This window comes from Desmodus rotundus, chromosome 3 (genome assembly GCF_022682495.2).
Source record: "Desmodus rotundus isolate HL8 chromosome 3, HLdesRot8A.1, whole genome shotgun sequence".
NCBI lineage: Eukaryota > Metazoa > Chordata > Mammalia > Chiroptera > Phyllostomidae > Desmodus > Desmodus rotundus.
The window spans coordinates 112,130,983-112,151,093 of NC_071389.1; the positions used below are offsets into that span (position 1 = coordinate 112,130,983).

Consider the following 20,111-nt stretch of genomic DNA (forward strand, 5'->3'; position numbering starts at 1 on the left):
GTGTTTGCCAGGTTGATGGAGTCTCAGATATGGCACCAGCTTGCCAGCTCTCTGGGGCAAAGGTTTAGAAAAGGGACATTGGCCTCTGCTTGCCTTGGTGAGCAAACACTTCCGTTTCTCCCTGTATACCACTAGCTGCTACCCTAGTGCTAGAGCTCAGAGGAAGTGAGTCTGTGTATGTGAGTCCCTGTGTGGGTTCTGTAAGAGCAGCTGCTTGGGGCTCCTGCAGTTTCTTCCACCAACTCACTCCCTGCTGCTTTTTGCAGCCAGAAGTTTTGGGGGCTTATCTTCCTGGCACTGGAACCCTGAGCTGCAGGTCCTGATGTTAGGCTGGGAGTCCTTACTCCTGAGACATCCCTCCTGAATTTAGTCCACCACATGTGGGTGAGGGACCAGGCCATTCCACATCTGTGCCCTGCCTACCAGTCTGGTGGATGTGGTTTCTTTTTTTTTTTAATGGAAAGGGTTTTTTTAAATATATTTATTGATTATGCTATTACAGTTGTCCCTTTTATGCCCCTTCACACAACTCCATCCTGCCCACCCCCTCCCTCCCACATTCCCCCCCTATAGTTCATGTCCATGGGTCATACTTATAAGTTCTTTGGCTTCTACATTTCCTATACTATTCTTACCCTCCCCCTGTCTATTTTCCACCTATCATTTATGCTATTTATTCTCTGTACCTTTCCCCCCTCTCTCCCCCTCCCAATCCCCTATTGACAACCCTCCATGTGATCTCCGTTTCTGTGGTTCTGTTTCTGTTCTAGTTGTTTGCTTAGTTTTCTTTTGTTTTGGTTTTAGGTGTGGTTGTTCATAACTGTGAGTTTGCTGTCATTTTTACTGTTCATAGTTTTTAATCTTCTTTTTCTTAGGTAAGTCCCTTTAACATTTCATATAGGAAGGGCTTGGTGATGATGAACTCCTTGAACTTGACCTTATCTGAGAAGCACTTTATCTGCCCTTCCATTCTAAATGATAGCTTTGCTGGATACAGTAATCTTGGATGTAGGTTCTTGCCTTTCATGACTTGGAATACTTCTTGCCAGCCCCTTCATGCCTGGAAGGTCTCTTTGGAGAAATCAGCTGACGGTTTTATGGGAACTCCTTTGTAGGTAACTGTGTCCTTATCCTTTGCTTCTAAGATTTCTCTCCTTCTGTTTAATCTTAGGTAATGTACTTATGATGTGCCTTGATGTGTTCCTCCTTGGGTCCAGCTTCTTTGGGACTCTCTGAGCTTCCTGGACTTCCTGGAAGTCTATTTCCTTTGCCAGACTGGGGAAGTTCTCCTTCATTATTTGTTCAAATAAGTTTTCCATTTTTTGGTCTTCCTCTTCTCCTTCTGGCACCCCTATTATTCGGATGCTGGAACGTTTCAAGATGCCCTGGAGGTTCCTAAGCCTCTCCTCATTTTTTTTGATTTTTCTGTTTTCTTTATTCTTTTCTGGTTGGATGTTTCTTTCTTCCTTCTGGTCCACACCGTTGATTTGAGTCCCAGTTTCCTTCGCATCACTATTGGTTCCCTGTACATTTTCCTTTGTTTCTCTTGGCATAGGCTTCATTTTTTCATCTGGTTTTCGAACAGAGTCAACCAGTTCTGTGAGCGTCTTGATAACCAGTGTTTTGAACTGTGCATCCGATAGGTTGGCTATCTCTTCATTGCTTAGTTGTATTTTTTCTGGAGCTTTGAAGTGTTCTGTCATTTGGGCCTTTTTTTTTTTTTTTTTTTTTTTTTGTCTTGGCCCGTCTGTTACTTTAAGGGGCGGAGCCTTAGGTGTTCCCCTGGGCGGGGTAATGCCGGTTGCTGCTCTGTGACTCTGCGCTGTGAAGCTGTGTGTGGGGGAGGGGCCGAGAGGGAGCAGTGGTGCCCGCTCCACTCTCTACCGGGTTTCAGGCACTGCCTCCGCTACCCACAATCAAATTGGGCCCCTCTGGTGCTGGTTCCTGAGTGGGTGGGCTTGTGCACACTCTAGACCCCCGTGGGTCTCTCCAAAGACCTCTCCTGTGAGGCTGGGAGTCTCTCCTGCTGCGGCCTCAACCCCCACAGGCGTTTTCAATCAGAGGTTTGAGGCTTTATTTTCCCCCCCGCGCTGGAGCCCTGGGTTACACGGTCTGCTTCGCTCCCCTCCATTAGTCCTGGTTTATCTTGCACAAGTGTGGGGCCGCGGGGTGCTACCTGCGCTCTGCCTGCCCCGTTCTCCGCCACTCTGAGTCTGTCTCCGTTTATCTGTGCACGAATGTGGGGCTGCAGAGTCTGCTAGTGGTCCGACTGCCTGCCCCTTTTGTCCCACACTCCACCAGTCTCGGTCCCCACCGTGGCAACTCGAGTCCTCTCCGCCCTGGCTGCCGGTCTCTGCCCCTCCTACCGGTCTGGATGAATGTTTATTTTTTATTTACTTGGTGTCGGACTTCCTTGCTGTTCAATTTTCTGTCAGTTCTGGTTGTGCGAGGAGGCGCAGTGTGTCCACCTATGCCGCCATCTTGGTTCTCGATGTGGTTTCTTTAATTCTGTAGTTGTCAGACTTCCATTCAACTCAGTCTCTGATGGTTCTGAGTGGTGGTGGTTCTGTAGTTTTGTTGTAATTTTGATGTGGTTGTTTGAAGAGGCAAGCCATGTCTGCCTGTGCTGCCATCTTGACTGGAAGTTTTAAATTTATCTTAAAATGGAGTAGATTAGACTGTGATTGCATGTCCATGACAATAATACATCTAAAGCTACTAATTTCATTCTTGCTTTTATCTGATCTCTTTCCTGATGTTTCCAGGATTGTGGAATTTATGAAACATGATTATGTAATCATTCAATTTGAAATATCCATTTGGAGCAAGAGAGAAAAATAATCCTGGAAGCATCCTTTCATTCATACTCTTTTATGTTTTAATCGGGTTGGCCAGAAAGTCCATTTAGTTTTTTTCTATAAAATAAAAGACACATTTTTCACTTCCACCAATACCTTTATTGATTTGGGTGTTTTGAGTATGTTGGCTGTCTCCTGCCTGTGGCTTCCAGTGAGAAGAGGCCAGGGGTGCTGGTAAACATCTTCCAATGCATAAGACAACCCCACAGCAAAGAATTATTTGGCCAAATGCCAATAGTAGCAAGAAATTTCACAAGCCATTTTTGACATGTTCCATCAGACATAGCACCTTCTCCATACACCACAGGTGGCAAACACAAGGCCTGAGGGCCAAATCCGGCCCTCCACCTTGTTTTATCCGGCCCCGCACCTTGTTTCTACCCAATGGCAATGCCAGGTTCCTTGCCCCTAGTTAAGGAGTAGTCATTTATACAGTCCTAAAATTACATTCGGCCCTTTGAAGGCTACTGCGAAGCTGATGTGGCCCCCAGTGAAAATGAGTTTGACACCCCTGCCTTATACCACACAAATCTTTTTTTGTGTTTCAGTTGCATTTTTACCTTTCTTGAAATAATAAAGCATAATACACCAAAATGTTGCGAATTTTCTTCCATCTTCAATATTAAAATGGTCGTACAAAAATTCACCAATTTTGATAACATTTTTTAAATGCATGCTGATATGACAGCTGTCACAATAAAATCTAACAAAATTGTTTTGAATGAAGTTAAAGACAACTAAGCACTAGTAGAACCATCTTACAGAAAAAAACTGAATGAACTTTTTGTCCAACCCAATACATTTCTCTTAAACATATACACACCCACACACATTTAGCAGTCTCTTAAATTGTTAACCATCATCATTCCAATATTAATTATATCTCTTATTGAATAGTGATAGAAAGCTGAGATTCAGGAATTATCAAACAAAAAATTGAGCTGCATTTGCCTTGGATATTTGCCTCCTATTTCTGAAATTTTCTCAGAAGGGCAAAGAGAACAGGGGAGGTGGTGGTACTATTTCTTTCTTTATTTTTTCGGTCTTACTGTTTCTTGAAGCTCAAATTCCACAGCAGAATACTTTTAGAGACATCTTGATTCTATTAGAATTTGCAGGTCAAAGGGCAGATTCAACTGTTCTGGTAGTTTCAAGCACCAGGAATGGAGTGAATAGACCACTTGACTTAAAGTTGGATTTTTGCTACTACATACTCATTATGCAAGTAACATGGCATGTTAGTCATGCAATTAGGGTTTCTGATCACTTTAAAAGTTTCTGTGTCCACATTTTCAATTTTTGTTTTTAACTGAGGAGACAACCTAACAGAACAAAGAGAGTAATTTGACAGGAGGAGCATCGCAGTTTTTATTTTGCTCTGGGTCTGTGGCATCCATGTATTTTATTTGCTTATAGCGTTCCCTAGCAGCTCATGGGAAATGAAGTCAGAATGTGCTCCACTAGGCACTCTTCCTTTTCTGTGGGTAGCCTTTAGTTGGTAAACTTCTGAAAGTCAATTGTTAATCCCCATCAAGGTTCATTTTCTTCAAACCATATTAGAATTAGAGTAGGTGAATTCCAGATCTCAAGCAGCTGACTCTAACTTTAAAAGGAACTATTCCTAAGTTTTTTATTTTTATTTTTTAAATGTTATTTATTTATTTTTAGAGAGAGGGAGGGAGAGAAACATCAATGTGAGAGAGAAACATTGATCTGTTACCTCTCGTATGTGCCTCAACCAGGTACTGAACCCACAAGCCAGGCATGTGCTCTGACCGGGAATCAACCAACAGCCTTTCATTTGCAGGACAATGCCCGACCACCTGAGCCACAGTGGTCAGGGCTATTTTCTTTTTCATAGTGTTCTGTATCTTTCAATTTTCCTTCAATGAAAGCATATGAATTTTATCAGAAAATATCTTTTTTCAAAGAAGCAATTTTATTGAGTAGGTAGCTACTAAAATAAGTTTTTTTTTGCAATTTGCTCTTTTTCACTTTGGATTCTATTCCATCAGTCCTTAACAAAGTTTTTAGTGTACACACTTTTAAGTGCTGACTTTAAAACTTAACCGCATAAGATCAACTATATGGTATGGTCTTTTCTGTCAGATGTATTAAGGCAGGGGTGCCAAACTCATTTTTTCCAGGGACCACATCAGCCTCACAATTGCCTTTAAAGGGGCGAATGTAATTTTAGGACTGTATAAATGTATCTACTCCTTAACTAGGGGCAAGGAGCTCGGCACTGCTGCTGGGTAGAAACAAGGCGCTGGGCCGAATACAACAAGGTGGAGAGCCGGATTTGGCCCTCGGGACTTGTGCTTGCCACCTGTGTATTAAGGGAACAACAATTTTTCTTATCCCCCAAAAGGTACATTACTGTTGCTCCTTTTTAGCTTTTATATTCTTGCCTGACTTCCAAATTTTTTTCAAGAGGTTATTGTCCCCTATAGTGTCTATTTCAAATTTACCAAAATTATGGATCAAAAAAAAAATACTATCTCTATTGCTTTCCAAAAACAAAAGAAAAACCTAAAAGCTAATATATCCATAAAAGTTACTGACATCACCCAGGGTTTACATGAATGTAAGTGCTGGCAGTGAAAATGGCACCAGGTGTTAGACCTTGGTTCAGCAACATCAGTACTTGAGTTCTGGCTAAGAAAGAATTTAGAGCCTCAAACTTTAAGAGTTTATTTTGAAAGTCACAGAGGTAGAAGTGAGCCACAGAAGAAATAGGCTCAGGAAACAAGTTACAGAGGCAAAGGAAAGGGTGCTTTGAAGTTAGCAAAGAGACAAGGAAAATGCACCAGGGGGTAAGGGGAGAGGAAAGGCATGGGTGTGCTCCACAGGGAGAGAGCCAGGTGAGATCTTCTTTCCTAAGGGCTCATACTGGTGGGGATCTGAGGGGAGATCTCAGGGGATAATCTCAATAGAATATTCATCAGCTTCCCAGGTGTGTCCTTTCAGGGCCATGGTCCCTACTGATTGGTAAGTGCCAGGACAAGGAGTCATCAGTCAATGCAGCTGGTCCTGATGTCAGCCATAGAATCGTCACTTGTCTGGTTTTGCTGCTTTTTCTGGGCCTGGAACTAAAACACAACTGAGGCCCAGATATCCCTATGGATTAACGCTGGAGGGAGTGTGGTGCAAGGGCCTGCCTGAGAGTTGAATGAGGTCACTCTTTAGCCCCTTCTTCCTCCTCCAAGGGGGTCTACTGCATGACTAGAGATATGCTAGGGAAGGAAAGGTCACCCTGCGGGCAAGGTCCTTGTTTTCCCAATTGTGCCTATAGGTAGGCCCCAGGGCTTTCCACCCCGTGGCCTTCTCTACGGGGCCCATTGTTCTTGCTCCACTCTTGTCTAACTGCCTGCCCCATAAGTACAATGTGTAATCAAAGCATTCTATTTTCTTGACTATACATTGCCCTTTTTTAGGCACATACACATATAGAAATCAGCGTCAATAGTATACTTTTAGAACAGGAAGGACAGCAGTATGTTCATCTATTAGAGGATTTTTAGAGGGTGAGAGCCCCAGGGTGTGGGAGAGAAAGTATGATTCTGTGCAGTTCAAAGTATATTATCAATGCTCAATAAAAGATAAATAGACATAAAATTTCTGTTCGAATTGTATATAAAACAAAGACTTCAAATTATATCTTATTAAAAAGACAGTATTCCAATGGCTCAGCCTCCAGTGCCACATCCTATATTTTAAATTTTAGAATCTGAATTGTCACCTGTTGCTGTTTGGGAATGTGACATTTTACCCCAGAGATTAACTGTACCATACTAGCTGGCCAAGTATATAGCTTATAAAAGAATTTGGAATTCAGTCAAGAATCCCCAACAATATAGAATAATTCTTACTATTTTCTATTATGATGTTTTCCTTAAGCATAGACTGGAACTGAGATCCCATCAGCTTCATATCTTGATTTCAGCAAAGGTGCTCCTGACTCAATATAATTGAATTAAAATAATCTATCTTTATTCATCTTTTGTCTGCCTGCTGCTAATGTGTAATTCTCACGGTGCACAGAAATGTAGCACCCTAATTGAGAAAGCATATTTCTCATTTCAGCTTTGTCAGCCTTGAGCTTCCTAAAAAGGAACAGATGCTAGCAATCAACAGGAAACTGTGCATTGTGACACCATCTTGAACTCCTTCACCTTTAAGCTCATTTCACCACTTAACATATTTTTTTTCAAGTGGTCATTGGATATATTTAGACCATCATTATCCCTTTGGTGTTGACTGGAGCTTCATGGAATACACCAAATGCCATATCTTAGAATTAAATAGTGTGTGGGACAGTGGAAAGCTATACTGAAGTCACTGAGGCTCTTCTTCCCTTCTAACAGCAAAGACTAGTTAAACAAATCTTCATTTCTATAATGTAAACTAATCTACAGCCTCCCTTTGTTCAGAGTTCCCCAAACCTACCCATCCAGAACACACAATATCCTTGTCAGAGTATTCAAGATAGTCTTCCAATTTGTGGCTAAATTAAACCTCTTCCATATGACTGCCACTGAAGCATAATTATCGTAACAAAGATGGAAGCAAAGTTAAACCTGGGCAGTGCATTCTCAGATTCAGCATTTTCTTGTGTCATAAGTTCAAGTCACTTACATTGTTCCTGTAAATCAAATCTGTCTTCTCACAGATGACTTACATAGAAGATGAGCTATTGAGGAACACATTTTAGACAATGAGACTAATTGCTCACCCACTTCATTCTGATTATTTTGTAAATTCCTCGTGTTCACCCCCTACCAAACCCCACCTTCTTTTCCTTCTGGATAGTAACCAAAAAGCAGTTAGCTAAACCACAAGGAATCTGTAAAGTTTAAATTATTGTTTCAAAGTGTGCAGATCATTGCCAAATAAAGCCATGACTAGAAATTTAATTTGCCTTAATGACATAAAAAGAATTGAATTATAGACATTCATAATGCCTCAGAAACAGATGGCTGAGTTTCTGAATCCTGTTTACTAACATTTATAATTTGTTATATACTCTACACATAAAAATGTTTTCATTTTCCCTAATGCGTTCTTTTACATGAAAGCAACTGAATAGTTATCAAAAAATGAGCTAAATGGGTAAAATGTATAGATGACAAGATTATTCTTACTTTAAAAAAATTAGCTTTGTTTACTTTTCAAATTTACTTATGTCTAGGAATGCTTTTTTTCATTTTTGCTTTTTTTTTTATTGTTGTTCAAGCACAGTTGTCTCCATTTCCCCCCCACCACTTCCCCCTACCCCATCCATACCCACCTCCCATCCTCAATGCTACCCCACTTTGGCTTTGCCCATGTCCCTTGACAACTCTCCCCACATTTCCCCCCATTATCCCCCTCCCCTCTACCCTCTGGTTACTGTCAGTTTATTCTTTATTTTATTGTCTCCGGTTATATTTTGCTTGCTTGTTTGTTTTGTCGATTAGGTTCCACTTACAGTGAGATCATATGGTATTTGTCTTTTACCTCCTGGCTTATTTCACTTAGCATAATGCTCTCCAGTTCCATCCATGCTGTCGTGAAGGGTGCGAGCTCCTTCTTTCTTTCTGCTGTGTAGTATTCCATCACATAAATGTGCCATGGTTTTTTGATTCACTCATTTACTGATGGGCATTTAGGTTGCTTCCAGCACTTGGCTATTGTGAATTGTGCTGCTATGAGCATTGGGGTGCATGGGTTCTTTTGAATTTATGTTTTGGGATTCTTAGGGTATAGTCCCAGTACTGGAATTGCCAGGTCAAAAGGTAGTTCCATCTTTAGTTTTTTGGGGAAATTCCATACTGTTTTCCATGGTGGCTGCACCAGTCTGCATTCCCACCAACAGTGCACCAGGGTTCCCTTTTCTCCACATCCTCTCCAGAACTTGTTGTTTGTTGATTTGTTTATGATGACCATTCTGACTGGTGTGAGGTGGTATCTCACTGTGGTTTTAATTTGCATCTCTCTGATGGCTAGTGATGCTGAGGCTATTTTTACTCCATTTTATGCTTTTGCCCCCTTTGTTAAATATTAATTGACCAAAGAAATTTGGGTTTATTTCTGGGCTCTCTATTCTGTTCCATTGTATATCTAAGAACTCTTTATTGAGATGTCAGTGTAACAGCGTGATAAAGATATTTAGAGTAAGAAAAACCTGAATGGGATTCCTGGCTGCACCCTTTACTTCAAGTGTGAATGTGGGCAAGCTGTGTAAACTCATTAAGTCTTAGTTTCATCACCCATAAAATGGGTATAATATAATAGGAACTTCAAAGAATTGTTTGAGTATTAAATGAAAGCCTGGCATTTTCTTTCTTTTGCAGGCAAGAAGCTCTTCTGGCTGCCATTAGTGAAAAAGATGCCAATATAGCTCTTTTGGAGCTTTCATCCTCTAAGAAAAAGACTCAGGAGGAAGTGGCTGCACTAAAGCGGGAGAAGGATCGTCTGGTGCAGCAGCTCAAGCAGCAGGTATAATTCAATGCCAGGAGGGTCACTGGGACCAGCTCTCATACCATTCTCTACCCATGTGCTTGCCAGCTCACATATTAAGGTCTTGTGTCTATATTAGACTTCCGGTCTTTGTATCTAGTTAATTTTCTTCTTTTGTTTTTTTTAGGACTTTAGTCTTTTTGTGGTTGTTGTTGACATTATTATAGATGTTCCCATTTTCCCCCCCTTTGCCCACCTCCATCCATCCCCTGCCCCACCTTCCCTCTGGCCTTCCCTCTGTGCCTGCGTGTCGTGCATGCATGTTCTTTGACTAATTCCTTCACCTTCTTTCATCCGGTCTCCCCACCCCTCTGACAACTGTCTGTTCCATGTATCCTTTTTTAAATTAAATTTATTGGGATGACATTGATTAGTACAATCATATAGGTTGCAAGTGTACAATTCTGTGATATATTATCTATATATTGCATTGTGTATATACGATATATTGCATAGTTAATCTTCATAAGCTGAGTTTTCATCTTTACAAATCTCCAGCTATGTGTAGGAAATTCAGAGTATTTTTGGTAAGAGGGCTATTGTAGAAAATGTCACCAGTCTTCTGTGAGCGTGTTTCTTTAACTTTGTACAGTGATTGGATGAAATTAGTGAAATTCTGTCCATTTGAAATGAAAAAGGCTTATTTTTTATAGCCAATTAAATTCCTACTACAGAAGGCACTAAGTATATTTTATTTAAATGAATTTCAGTTATCCAGGGCTGGGTAAGCTCTAAAGGTAAGAGCAAAGTTTTGTCCTTTTCCAAATTTAATGATTAATATTTCTATAAGGCCTTTGATCTGTGAAAATAAAAGCTAAAAATTTGTCCTTTGATGTTTGCAGCACAGTGTAAATATATCAATGAACAGAACTTACACACTTAGAAATGGGTGGAATAGGCCCTGGCTGGTGTGGCTCAGTTGGTTGGAGCATCGTCCCATAAAAAAGAGGCAACCGATCAATGTTTCTCCCCCATTTCGCCATCCCTTCCCCTCTCTCTAAAACCAATAGGCATGTCCTTGCATGAGGATAAAAACTAAAATGGGTAAAGTGGTAAAGTTTGTGTTATGTATATTTTACCACAATTTAAAAACTAGGGGGGAAATTCTTCTTTGAAAATAAGGAGAAAGATGAATGCTCAAACTGAACTCCCCTTCTGTATCGTTACTGCTCTTTACTGGCCATTCCTGTGTGATTTGCAGTGTCTACCATCCCATCTTCCAATATCCTCCCCTGCGTTCTCAGTCACGTTTTCTGTGCACGTTGGCTGTCCAGATTTGCTCTTCTGCCTGAAGTAATCACACTGAACAAGTTTTTCAAAGGAAGGAATTTCTTTTCTATTTTGGGTGATCAGTCAACAATTGAGAGCCTTTTTGGCATTATATTTAATGTCCAAATTAGCAAGAATCCATATTTATACAATAAAGATATTTTCTCTGTTTATAGACCAATATTAAAACTGCTTAAAAATAGGAACTTCCATCCAAGATGGAGGCATAGGTAGACATACTGTACCTCCTCACACAACCAAAACAAGGACAAAAACAATTTAAAAACAAAAAAGAACCAGAACTCACAGAAAATCGAACTGTATGGAAGTCCAACAACCAAGGAGATAAAGAAGAAACCTTCATCCAGACAGGTAGGAGGGGCGGAGACAGGCAGCCGGGTTGAGAGGACTCGCTGCAAGGCGACAGCTGGCGGACCCAACAAGGTGGCAGATTGTGGAGCAGGGTGGGCAAAGCTGCAGCTGGCCAGCAAGGAAGCAGCTGGTGGACCCGTCAACAGACCACACAACCCAGAGTCCCAGCAGAGGGGAAACAAAGCATCAAACCACTGATTGAAAACACCTGTGGGGGTTGAGGCAGCAGCAGGAAAAACTCCCAGCCTCACAGCAGAGTTCATTGGAGAGACCCACAGGGGCCTAGAACATACACAAACCCACCCACTCGGGAAGCAGCACCAGAAGGGCCCAATTTGATTGCGGGTAGCAGAGGGAGTGACTGAAAACTGGCAGAGAGTGGAGCAAACGCCATTGCTCCCTATTGGACCCCTCCCTGACATACAGCATCACAGTGCAGCAAGGAGGGTTACCCTACCCTGGGGAATACCTAAAGCTCTGCCCCTATATGCAACAGGCGCACCAAGACAAAAATAATGGCCCAAATGAAAGAACAGATCAAAGCTCCAGAAAAAATACAACTAAGCAATGAAGAGATAGCCAACCTATCAGATGCACAGTTCAAATCACTGGTAATCAGGAAGCTCACAGAATTGGTTGAATTTGGTCACATATTAGATGAAAAAATGAAGGCTATGCTAAGAGAAACAAAGGAAAATGTACAGGGAACCAATAGTGATGCGAAGGAAACTGGGACTCAAATCAACGGTGTGGACCAGAAGGAAGAAAGAAACATCCAACCAGAAAAGAATGAAGAAACCAGAAAAATCAAAAAAATGAGGAGAGGCTTAGGAACCTCCAGGACATCTTGAAGCGTTCCAGCATCCGAATAATAGGGGCGCCAGAAGGAGAAGAGGAAGAACAAAAATTGAAAACTTTTTTAAACAAATAATGAAGGATAACTTCCCCAATCTGGCAAAGGAAATAGACTTCCAGGAAGTCCAGGAAGCTCAGAGAGTCCCAAGGAAGCTGGACCCAAGGAGGAACACACCAAGGCACATCATAAGTACATTACCCAAGATTAAAGAGAAGGAGAGAATCTTAGAAGCTGCAAGAGAAAAGGACACAGTTACCTACAAAGGAGTTCCTATAAGACCGTCAGCTGATTTCACAAAAGAGACCTTCCAGGCAAGAAGGGGCTGGCAAGAAGTATTCCAAGTCATGAAAGGCAAGGACCTACATCCAAGATTGCTGTATCCAGCAAAGCTATCATTTAGAATGGAAGGGCAGATAAAGTGCTTCTCAGATAAGGTCAAGTTCAAGGAGTTCATCATCACCAAGCCCTTCTTATATGAAATGTTAAAGGGATTCATCCAAGAAAAAGAAGATAAAAAATATGAACAGTAAAAATGACAGCAAACTCACAGTCATTAACAACCACACCTAAAACAAAAACAAAAGCAAACTAAGCCAACAACTGGAACAGGAACAGAACCACAGAAATGGAGATCACATGGAGGGTTATCAACAGGGGAGTGGGACGGGGAGAGAGAGGGGAAAGGTACAGAGAATAAGTAGCATAAATGGTAGGTAGAAAGTAGACAGGGGAGGGTAAGAATAGTATAGGAAATGTAGAAGCCAAAGAACTTATATGCATGACCCATGGACATGAACTACAGGGGGGGAATGTGGGAAGGAGGGGGTGTGCAAGATGGAATGGAGTGAAGAGGGGGAACTAGGACAACTGTAATAGCATAATCAATAAAATATATTTTAAAAAACTGCTTAAAAGTAGACTATTTATGTGGCTGACTTTGCTAAGAAAATACCCAAAGGTGTCCCTTTTCTATAGTATTTATAGATGACCAACAAAACCACCAACCCAATTACTCATTCACAAGTGAAAGAAGCTTTTCCAATGTCCTAAAATGATTTGTCACAAGAAGAGAACATCATCCAATATTTGCATGTCTGTTAAAAGTAAAGCAGAAAGAATGTGCTTATTATTAAAGACATCTGTCCAGTTGTTCAAGACTGGAATTGGTTTATCAAAGCTAATAATATGAGAAGAGTACTCACTGCCATGGACTAAGGGGTGGGGAAAATGAGGAGATGCTGGTCAAAGGGTACACAGTATCAGTTACACAGATGGAGAAGTTCTGGAGCTTTATTGGACAGCATGGTGGCTACAGTTAATAATACTGCACTGAATATTTGAAATTTTCTAGGAGGGTAGATCTTAAATGGTCTCACCACAAAAAAACAAAATGGTAAGTACGTTAGGTGATGAAAATGTCAGCTTCATGGTGATAATCATTTCACAGTGTGTACGTATAGATTTAAAACACCACATTGCACACTTTAACTATATACAGTTTGTCAACTGTCTCAAGGGAGGAGCTGATAATATAAAATAGGAGGATATTATTGAGGAAAGGCTTTCACTAGTGTGTGTAATATATTTAGCAATATCAGTTCGCTTAACTAGTAATTAGGCCTAAAAATACAGTCATATGATTTGACTAGTTCATGGTCCCTCCAGCTTAAGGACAAAATAGAATAAGATGCCTAGCTGACTAGAATACGGTATCTTATTCACAGTGGCTTTTGATTGCTTGGCTTTTGATTGCAAGACTATATGTTTTCATTAGTTGAAAATTACTGATATTAATTAGTCCATGATTATAATGTTAGAAAGGAGTCATTGAAAAATTCCTAACATTTTACATCTAACTATATGTTTTGAATATTCTCTGGTGATGTGACCTTTGTATGAAGAAAAATGATGTAATTCTTAGGAGTCCTTCCTAACAGTGTTACTCTGTCTCCCTTCCATGTAAAGTTTCACATAGCTGCCCTCTCAAAATGTGTCTGGGAGTATTTCATGTTTCCTCATGACTGAGTAGTGTTCCACTGTGCGTGTGTACCACATCTTATCTGCAACAACATCATGCTAAGCCGAGTAAGCAGACCAAAAAGAAGTCAAGAACCATATGCTTTCACTCACAGGCAGGATATAAAACTAAAAGCAACAAATGAACAAACAAGAAAAAACAAATAAACAAAACTCATAGACCAGAGGGAGGGGGACCAAATATATGGTGATGGAAGATTTGATTTTGGGTGGTGGGCACACAATGCAACATACAAGTGATGTGTCATAAAATCGTACATTTGAAACCTATTTAATTTTATTATCCAGTGTCATTCCAGTAAATTTGTTTTTAAAAATGTGTGTGAGATGTTGTGAGCAGAAGGAATTGGTCTTACCAAATACATTTTGATTCTTTAATTTCTCTAAGTATGTTTACTAACTTTTTGACAAGGATATCCTCTTTTGGAAAGAGGGTGTGGCATCAGTGTCGTCTTAATATAAAGCTTCTGGTCCTTGAGTTGCTGGAATGTGCCTCAGTCCGAAGGCCATTTTCTAACAAGGAAGCAGTCAGCACTGACCAGGCTCCCGAGTACATGGAGCTGCCACTGCTTGACAGGCTCTTGGCACTCATGTGTGACTCCTGTTGTCAGAAGAGGTGAGGCAACAGGGGGTTTGCAGGTCGGAGGTCACCCTTTAAGGTGGTCCCAATTTACTTACACACATACACCCTCAGGGTGACTTGCCTCCTTGACTCATTCATGGCAAAGCAGCACTTAGAGAAGCTGTATCAGAGGAAGGAGACAGGGCTAATGAGAAACATAAAAACTAAAGGTTGTCTAATAAACTCCAGATGTGCTATGGTTGGTGCCAACCAGTGTGTTCAGATTATATGAGGGGGGACCCCCCAAAACCCTGGAATTTATTTATAAAAAATTGTGTATTCTTGCATGTTTAAACTTCAGTCACCTTCAAAGTACTCTCCATTTGATGCAATATACCACACGAGACATTTTTTTCCTCTGCTCAAAATAGTTTTTGAACTCATCCATTTTGATGTCTTTTAGTGCTTTACTGTTTTTTGTTTCACCTCTTCCACATCAGTAAAGTGTTTTCCTTTGAGGATGTTTTTTTATCTGCGGGGGAAAATATGTTTCTCAGGACAAGATCTGGTGACTAGGGAGGGTGGGGCATAGGGTTATGCCATTTTTGGTCAAAAATTGCTGAACATTCAGCGTGGTGTGGGCAGGTGTGCTTGTAAATCGCCCATCATGAAATGGAAATGCATTGAAAGAGTCTTAAGTAAAAAAAAACCACTGAAGCCAAACGCAGCCTCTCCCAATAACACCAGCTGGTGCACTGATACAGATGGGTTCCTAGAAGATTCATCTCATGGGGGAAGCCTGTACTACAAGGGGCCCACCCTCCAGAAGATAATTCTAGGTTACTTTGGGCCCTCCTTTGTAATTCATCTTATTTTATGTTTAGAGATGGCAGTAATCCCAGGACTAAACATGCTGTGGTAAAACAGTACACACCCAGGAATGCTTCACATTCTGTCTACTTTGAGCAGTTGCTAATCTCTCCTAAAAGCGTCAGCTAGCTGGAAGCCAGCCTCCCAAAAGCTTTGGCCACCCTGAGTATATGACACTGTTCCAGTTCAGAGTGGTTATAGAGGAGAGTTTGAGCCCCTAGGCCCCTACCCATGGGTAGTGAGGAGATGTTCTAAACCTGCTATCCAGGACGTAGCCTGTCTTGCCAGTCTGCTTGATCTTTACCTGGGGTTAAGAGAATCATCCACTGAAGCTCTAATACTGCTAAACCTTCATCACCTGTGAACATAACATAGCTGAAATAATGAGCAATTACTATCTACCTGAGAGCAACCAGTCAGAATAGTCAATCAGGGTATTGGTTCAACATTTCTTGTTAAAGAATAGTGACAACCCACTTGAGATTAAAACTGCATTAATCCGAGTGCTTTTCAGGATGAGTTGTGCTATGGAGAAAACAAAATAGAAAATCATTACACTTTAAAAAAATAATCTGGGCTGGCTGCTCTGCCTGTAGAGTAGCCCTCTCGATGCTTCACTGCTTCACTAATAAACTCTTCCACTTTAAGCTCTAAAAATAAAAAAACTAAAAATTAAAAAATTAGCTCTGACCAGTGTGGCTCAGTTGGTTGGGTGCCATATCGCAAAGCTGAAGGTGCTGGTTTGATTCCCAGTCCAGGTTTGGTCCCTGGTCGGGGCACATACAAGAGGCAACGATCAATGTTTCTCTCACACATTGATTTTTCTCCCTGTCTCTTTCTCCCTCCCTTCCCCTCTGTCTAAAAGTAAATAAATAAAATCTTTTTTTAATTAAAAACTAATTTAAAATAATCTGAAGTAACCCCCTCTGAAATACTAATTTTTCATAATCAAAGATTACCCTGAAAACTTAGCACTTGATGGTGGTATTCATTATAAATTTTTCAACTCTTGAGTTCCATAGACAAGTGCTCTACTTTTTATAAAATTTATTGGGGTTACATTGGTTCATTAAAATTATATATGTTTCAAGTGTACAATTTTATAATACATCATCTGTATATTGTATTTTGTTCACCCCAAGTCCAGTCTCCTTCCATCACCAATGTTCTCCTTTAATAGGGTAACGCAAAATTAAGATTAAGTAAGATAAATAGATAATTAACATAATGAGAAGCTCAAAATTTTGGTTGCTATTTTAAAAATCAATAGTTTCTTCTGGATAACATCACATAAAATTTTCTAGGCTTTAACCTTCTCAAATATTAATTTCTCGTCATAATTAATTATGAAAAGTATTGTCAGCATTAAAGCTATGAATCTTTATACCATCTGTAATCCATTCTCCTCCAGGATCTCCACTCTTCTCATTGATCGGGTATTAAGACATCTCTCAGGAAGTCTATGGTGATACTGACACCAAAAATTCAGTTGAATTTTAAAAAGATTTTTATGAAATCAGGAAGGCCTCACATTTTTGATTTACATACTTTTGGTATCTGTAATGGTGAACATTCTGTCATCAGTTTCTAACAAGATGTCCTGTAAGGATCACATTATTATTAATGTAGTTCCAGTTCACAGAAGGCAATGTCAAGGAAGTAATCACTTACTGTAGCCTCGCTTAGTGTCTCATGCACTCGTCTGGAAAGCTACGTTTATCCATCCAGACTTCCTCACCCTGTTAGAGTGCTGGTGGCTGGGAGTGACAGCAGTGCCTGCTCTGTCCACATACCTCACTCGGATGTGTTCTCTTTGCTTCCTTTATTTGGGGTTACTTTGCTCCCTTGTTTTTACTGAATAGAATGTTAAAGATTAATGCCTTTCTTATTTTGATTTTAGACCTTTATTCTCACATGTTATATGGCTGGCCCTTGAGTCACCTTTAAACACAAATATGTCATCCTGTCGTTTCCTCATAGCATTGAAGGCTATTGTCCAGTTTCGTACTGATGTGCTAAATGAAGTTATGGTTGAAAAGTCACTTTTATTGTAACCATTCTGAGCATGTGGAACTTTCCAAATCATCCTTTGGACTAACATTTCTCTTGTTTATTCATGGTCCAAAGGAGAATAAATTTTTGGAAGTTCAGTGAATTCCCTTCAGTTGGTACAGAGAGTTACAAAAACAAAATGTTGTTGCGCGGTACACCCCCAACTTTGGTACACATGTGTTTTTTTTAATCATAGTTTCTGTGAAATAAAATGCTGTTTTAATATTCATTCTAAGCAATCCAAGTATAAACAGTTTTATTTTGTTTGAAATGTCTTTCTCTACCTATCTCATAGTTTTGTGTATAAAAATGTGATTTGCTCTTACTAAGGAAGAACTTATTACTTATTAGGAAAAACTGGTTCAACATTGTTCTAAAGAGTGAAAATATGGGTCATACACTTTTTTTTTTAAAATGCTTGGGTTTGGTTTGCAAATCCTTAGCCCCAGGCCCTGACCCACCTGTTTACAACTACCAGGTTGGAGCTCAGTAAATATTGGATTCTTGCCAAACTTGTTGTTTCTGAACCAAGCTAAAATCGTGTGAGGGCATACTTATAGTCTAATATGACCCAGTTTAATGAAAGTCACCATTTTGGATTTATTCTCTTTTCCTAAAAGAAGAAAAATGTATATGAAAAATCTTTTTAACAGGTCAACAAAATATACATTTTAGTAGGCTACTTGTTCATTTCAAGCCTTTTTCTTATGAATGAAATTCTTTATGGAAGCTTGTTGCCAACAAAATGGAGAATCAGCCTTTAAAGCCACATACATAATGCAGAGTCTTGGCTTGCCATTGTTCTATATTGTAACAGTGAGCCAGAGAAAGACGTATTTAGTTGGTTCCATTTGCAGTCTTTCATTCCCTTGCCCTTCCCTACTTTCTAATCAACAGAGGACTAAATACGTTTATGGAGACAGGAACTTAAGACTCAAAATTTAAGGTATATGAATGTAGAGTGCACTTTGTTGACTGTTTTATTATTATACTTGGACCTCAAGATGACATCCAGAAATAAACTACATAGTTAGGGTAGTCTGCAGCTATGATTTCCGGTGGAGACTTCATGGTTTTGACAAAAAACAAACTATCAAAGGGAAGTGCATCAGAAAGAACGATTATGAGATGACGAGGGGCTGAGCAGTGGGCGACATGTTCCATGTTTTGGAGAGTGAGGGTGGCCAAACCGGCTCCAGGGCCATGAGGCCTCCCAGAGGGGCATCAAGCGACCTTTTCGGAAGTCCAGAAGAAGGCGTTCCTTCAAGCCGACCCAACAGGATGGCGTCAAATATTTTTGGACCAACTGAAGAACCTCAGAACATTCCTAAGAGAACCAACCCCCCAGGGGGAAAAGGAAGTGGTATCTTTGAGGAATCAATACCTGTGCACACTCCACAGCATCTGAACCCACCTGGTGGGAAGACTGGTAACATTTTTGGGTCACCAGTGACCGCCACTTTACCCTTGGCACACCCAAACAAATCCAAGGACCATGTTCTCTTGTGTGATGAAGACCCAAAATTGGACCTTAAAGCCGCAACCAGCACCTTGCCCAGAGAAGAGCCAGGTGAGAAAGGTGGCCGGAGAGAAGGAGAGCACACTCAAGAGCCCCAGCCCACGCCCAAGGCTGACAGCCATGAGCCCAGGTTGGGCCCACAGCCTCAATCTCACAACAAAGTCCTGAATCCACCTGGAGGCAAATCCAGCATCTCCTTTTACTAGAGAAGCTATTGCTTCCTCTGTAGCCAGATGAGAAACTCAAAAGATAGGATTTCAAATAGTTTCCTTTAATCCAAAGGAATGGGGGTGGGGAGAGGGTCTGTTGCTTATCTGAAGCCACTGCTCAGGTTCCACTGCCACCTTGAGAGCCTCAGAGGACCACGCCTTCCAGACTGCCGAGAAACATATCTTTGTGGGGGAAATGTGACTCCTTGGTGAACACTCTAATTTTGGATGTGAGGAACTCTCAGATGGGCTGGGTGGGGAGCTGGTGCAAGGCCAAGGGAGCCTGATGAAGTGGGGTCTTCCGCATCCCTGTGGCTTCAGCAGTCTGCCAGCCAGTGCTATCTAGAAATCACTTAACACAGTAGCAGAGTTTAAAGCCTCAGAAATCTAGAAACCATGCTTGGCATAAACCAAAAAGTTGTTCTAAGTCTTATGCTTTATGGAGAGATTTTTACCCTGATCCTCTGTGGTGATCTGCCTTTCGCTCATGAGGGACTGGTCTTGGTCTTCACAGGCTGGTTTTGCTTGTGAATTGTTTCTTCTCTCATCCCTAAGTCTTGGCCTTTGCCCTTTGCCAGCGATGTGGACAGTTCCTCTGTCTGCAAGGCCCACTGACTTCTGCAAGACTAAAACTGTCCAGATACATCCAGGTAATTGGGTTACTTAAATCCTTCATGTGTCTTACTTCATTCCTGCTGCCAGTGGGTAGGAGAGGTGCTTGAGAACCTTGGATCCTTAGGTTTGATTTCTTTAATAATACCTAAAGAGCTATTCTTAAACAGCAGCTTTACCTAAGTGACTATCGACTGGTCTATTTGTGACACCTTTCTAGGAAAAAGCTACTCAGGTATACCAAAGAAGAAAAGTTTGCTTAGGCCACCCTTGGTAAAGCTCCACAGAACCTCTGGACTATATTCCTTTTCCAGAAGAGACTTGGAAACCTTAGACTAGGAGATTCACTAGTTTGGCAGCAAAGCCCGAGCCGGCCAGTGGACTTGCTTTACTT

General features: G+C 40.9%; 1 protein-coding gene and 1 pseudogene across 18 annotated transcripts in view; both read left to right on the plus strand.

The window, feature by feature from the left end:
- Positions 1-20,111, plus strand: part of ERC1 (ELKS/RAB6-interacting/CAST family member 1) — a 536,970-nt gene that overhangs the window by 394,537 nt on the left and 122,322 nt on the right. For all 18 annotated transcript variants that reach the window (XM_053920835.2, XM_053920834.2, XM_053920839.2 and 15 more), the window contains one exon: positions 9,194-9,338. In XM_053920835.2, coding sequence (XP_053776810.1) covers positions 9,194-9,338 — 145 coding nt within the window. The remainder of the gene's footprint in view (positions 1-9,193; positions 9,339-20,111) is intronic.
- Positions 17,637-19,527, plus strand: LOC112310347 (jupiter microtubule associated homolog 2 pseudogene; annotated as a pseudogene).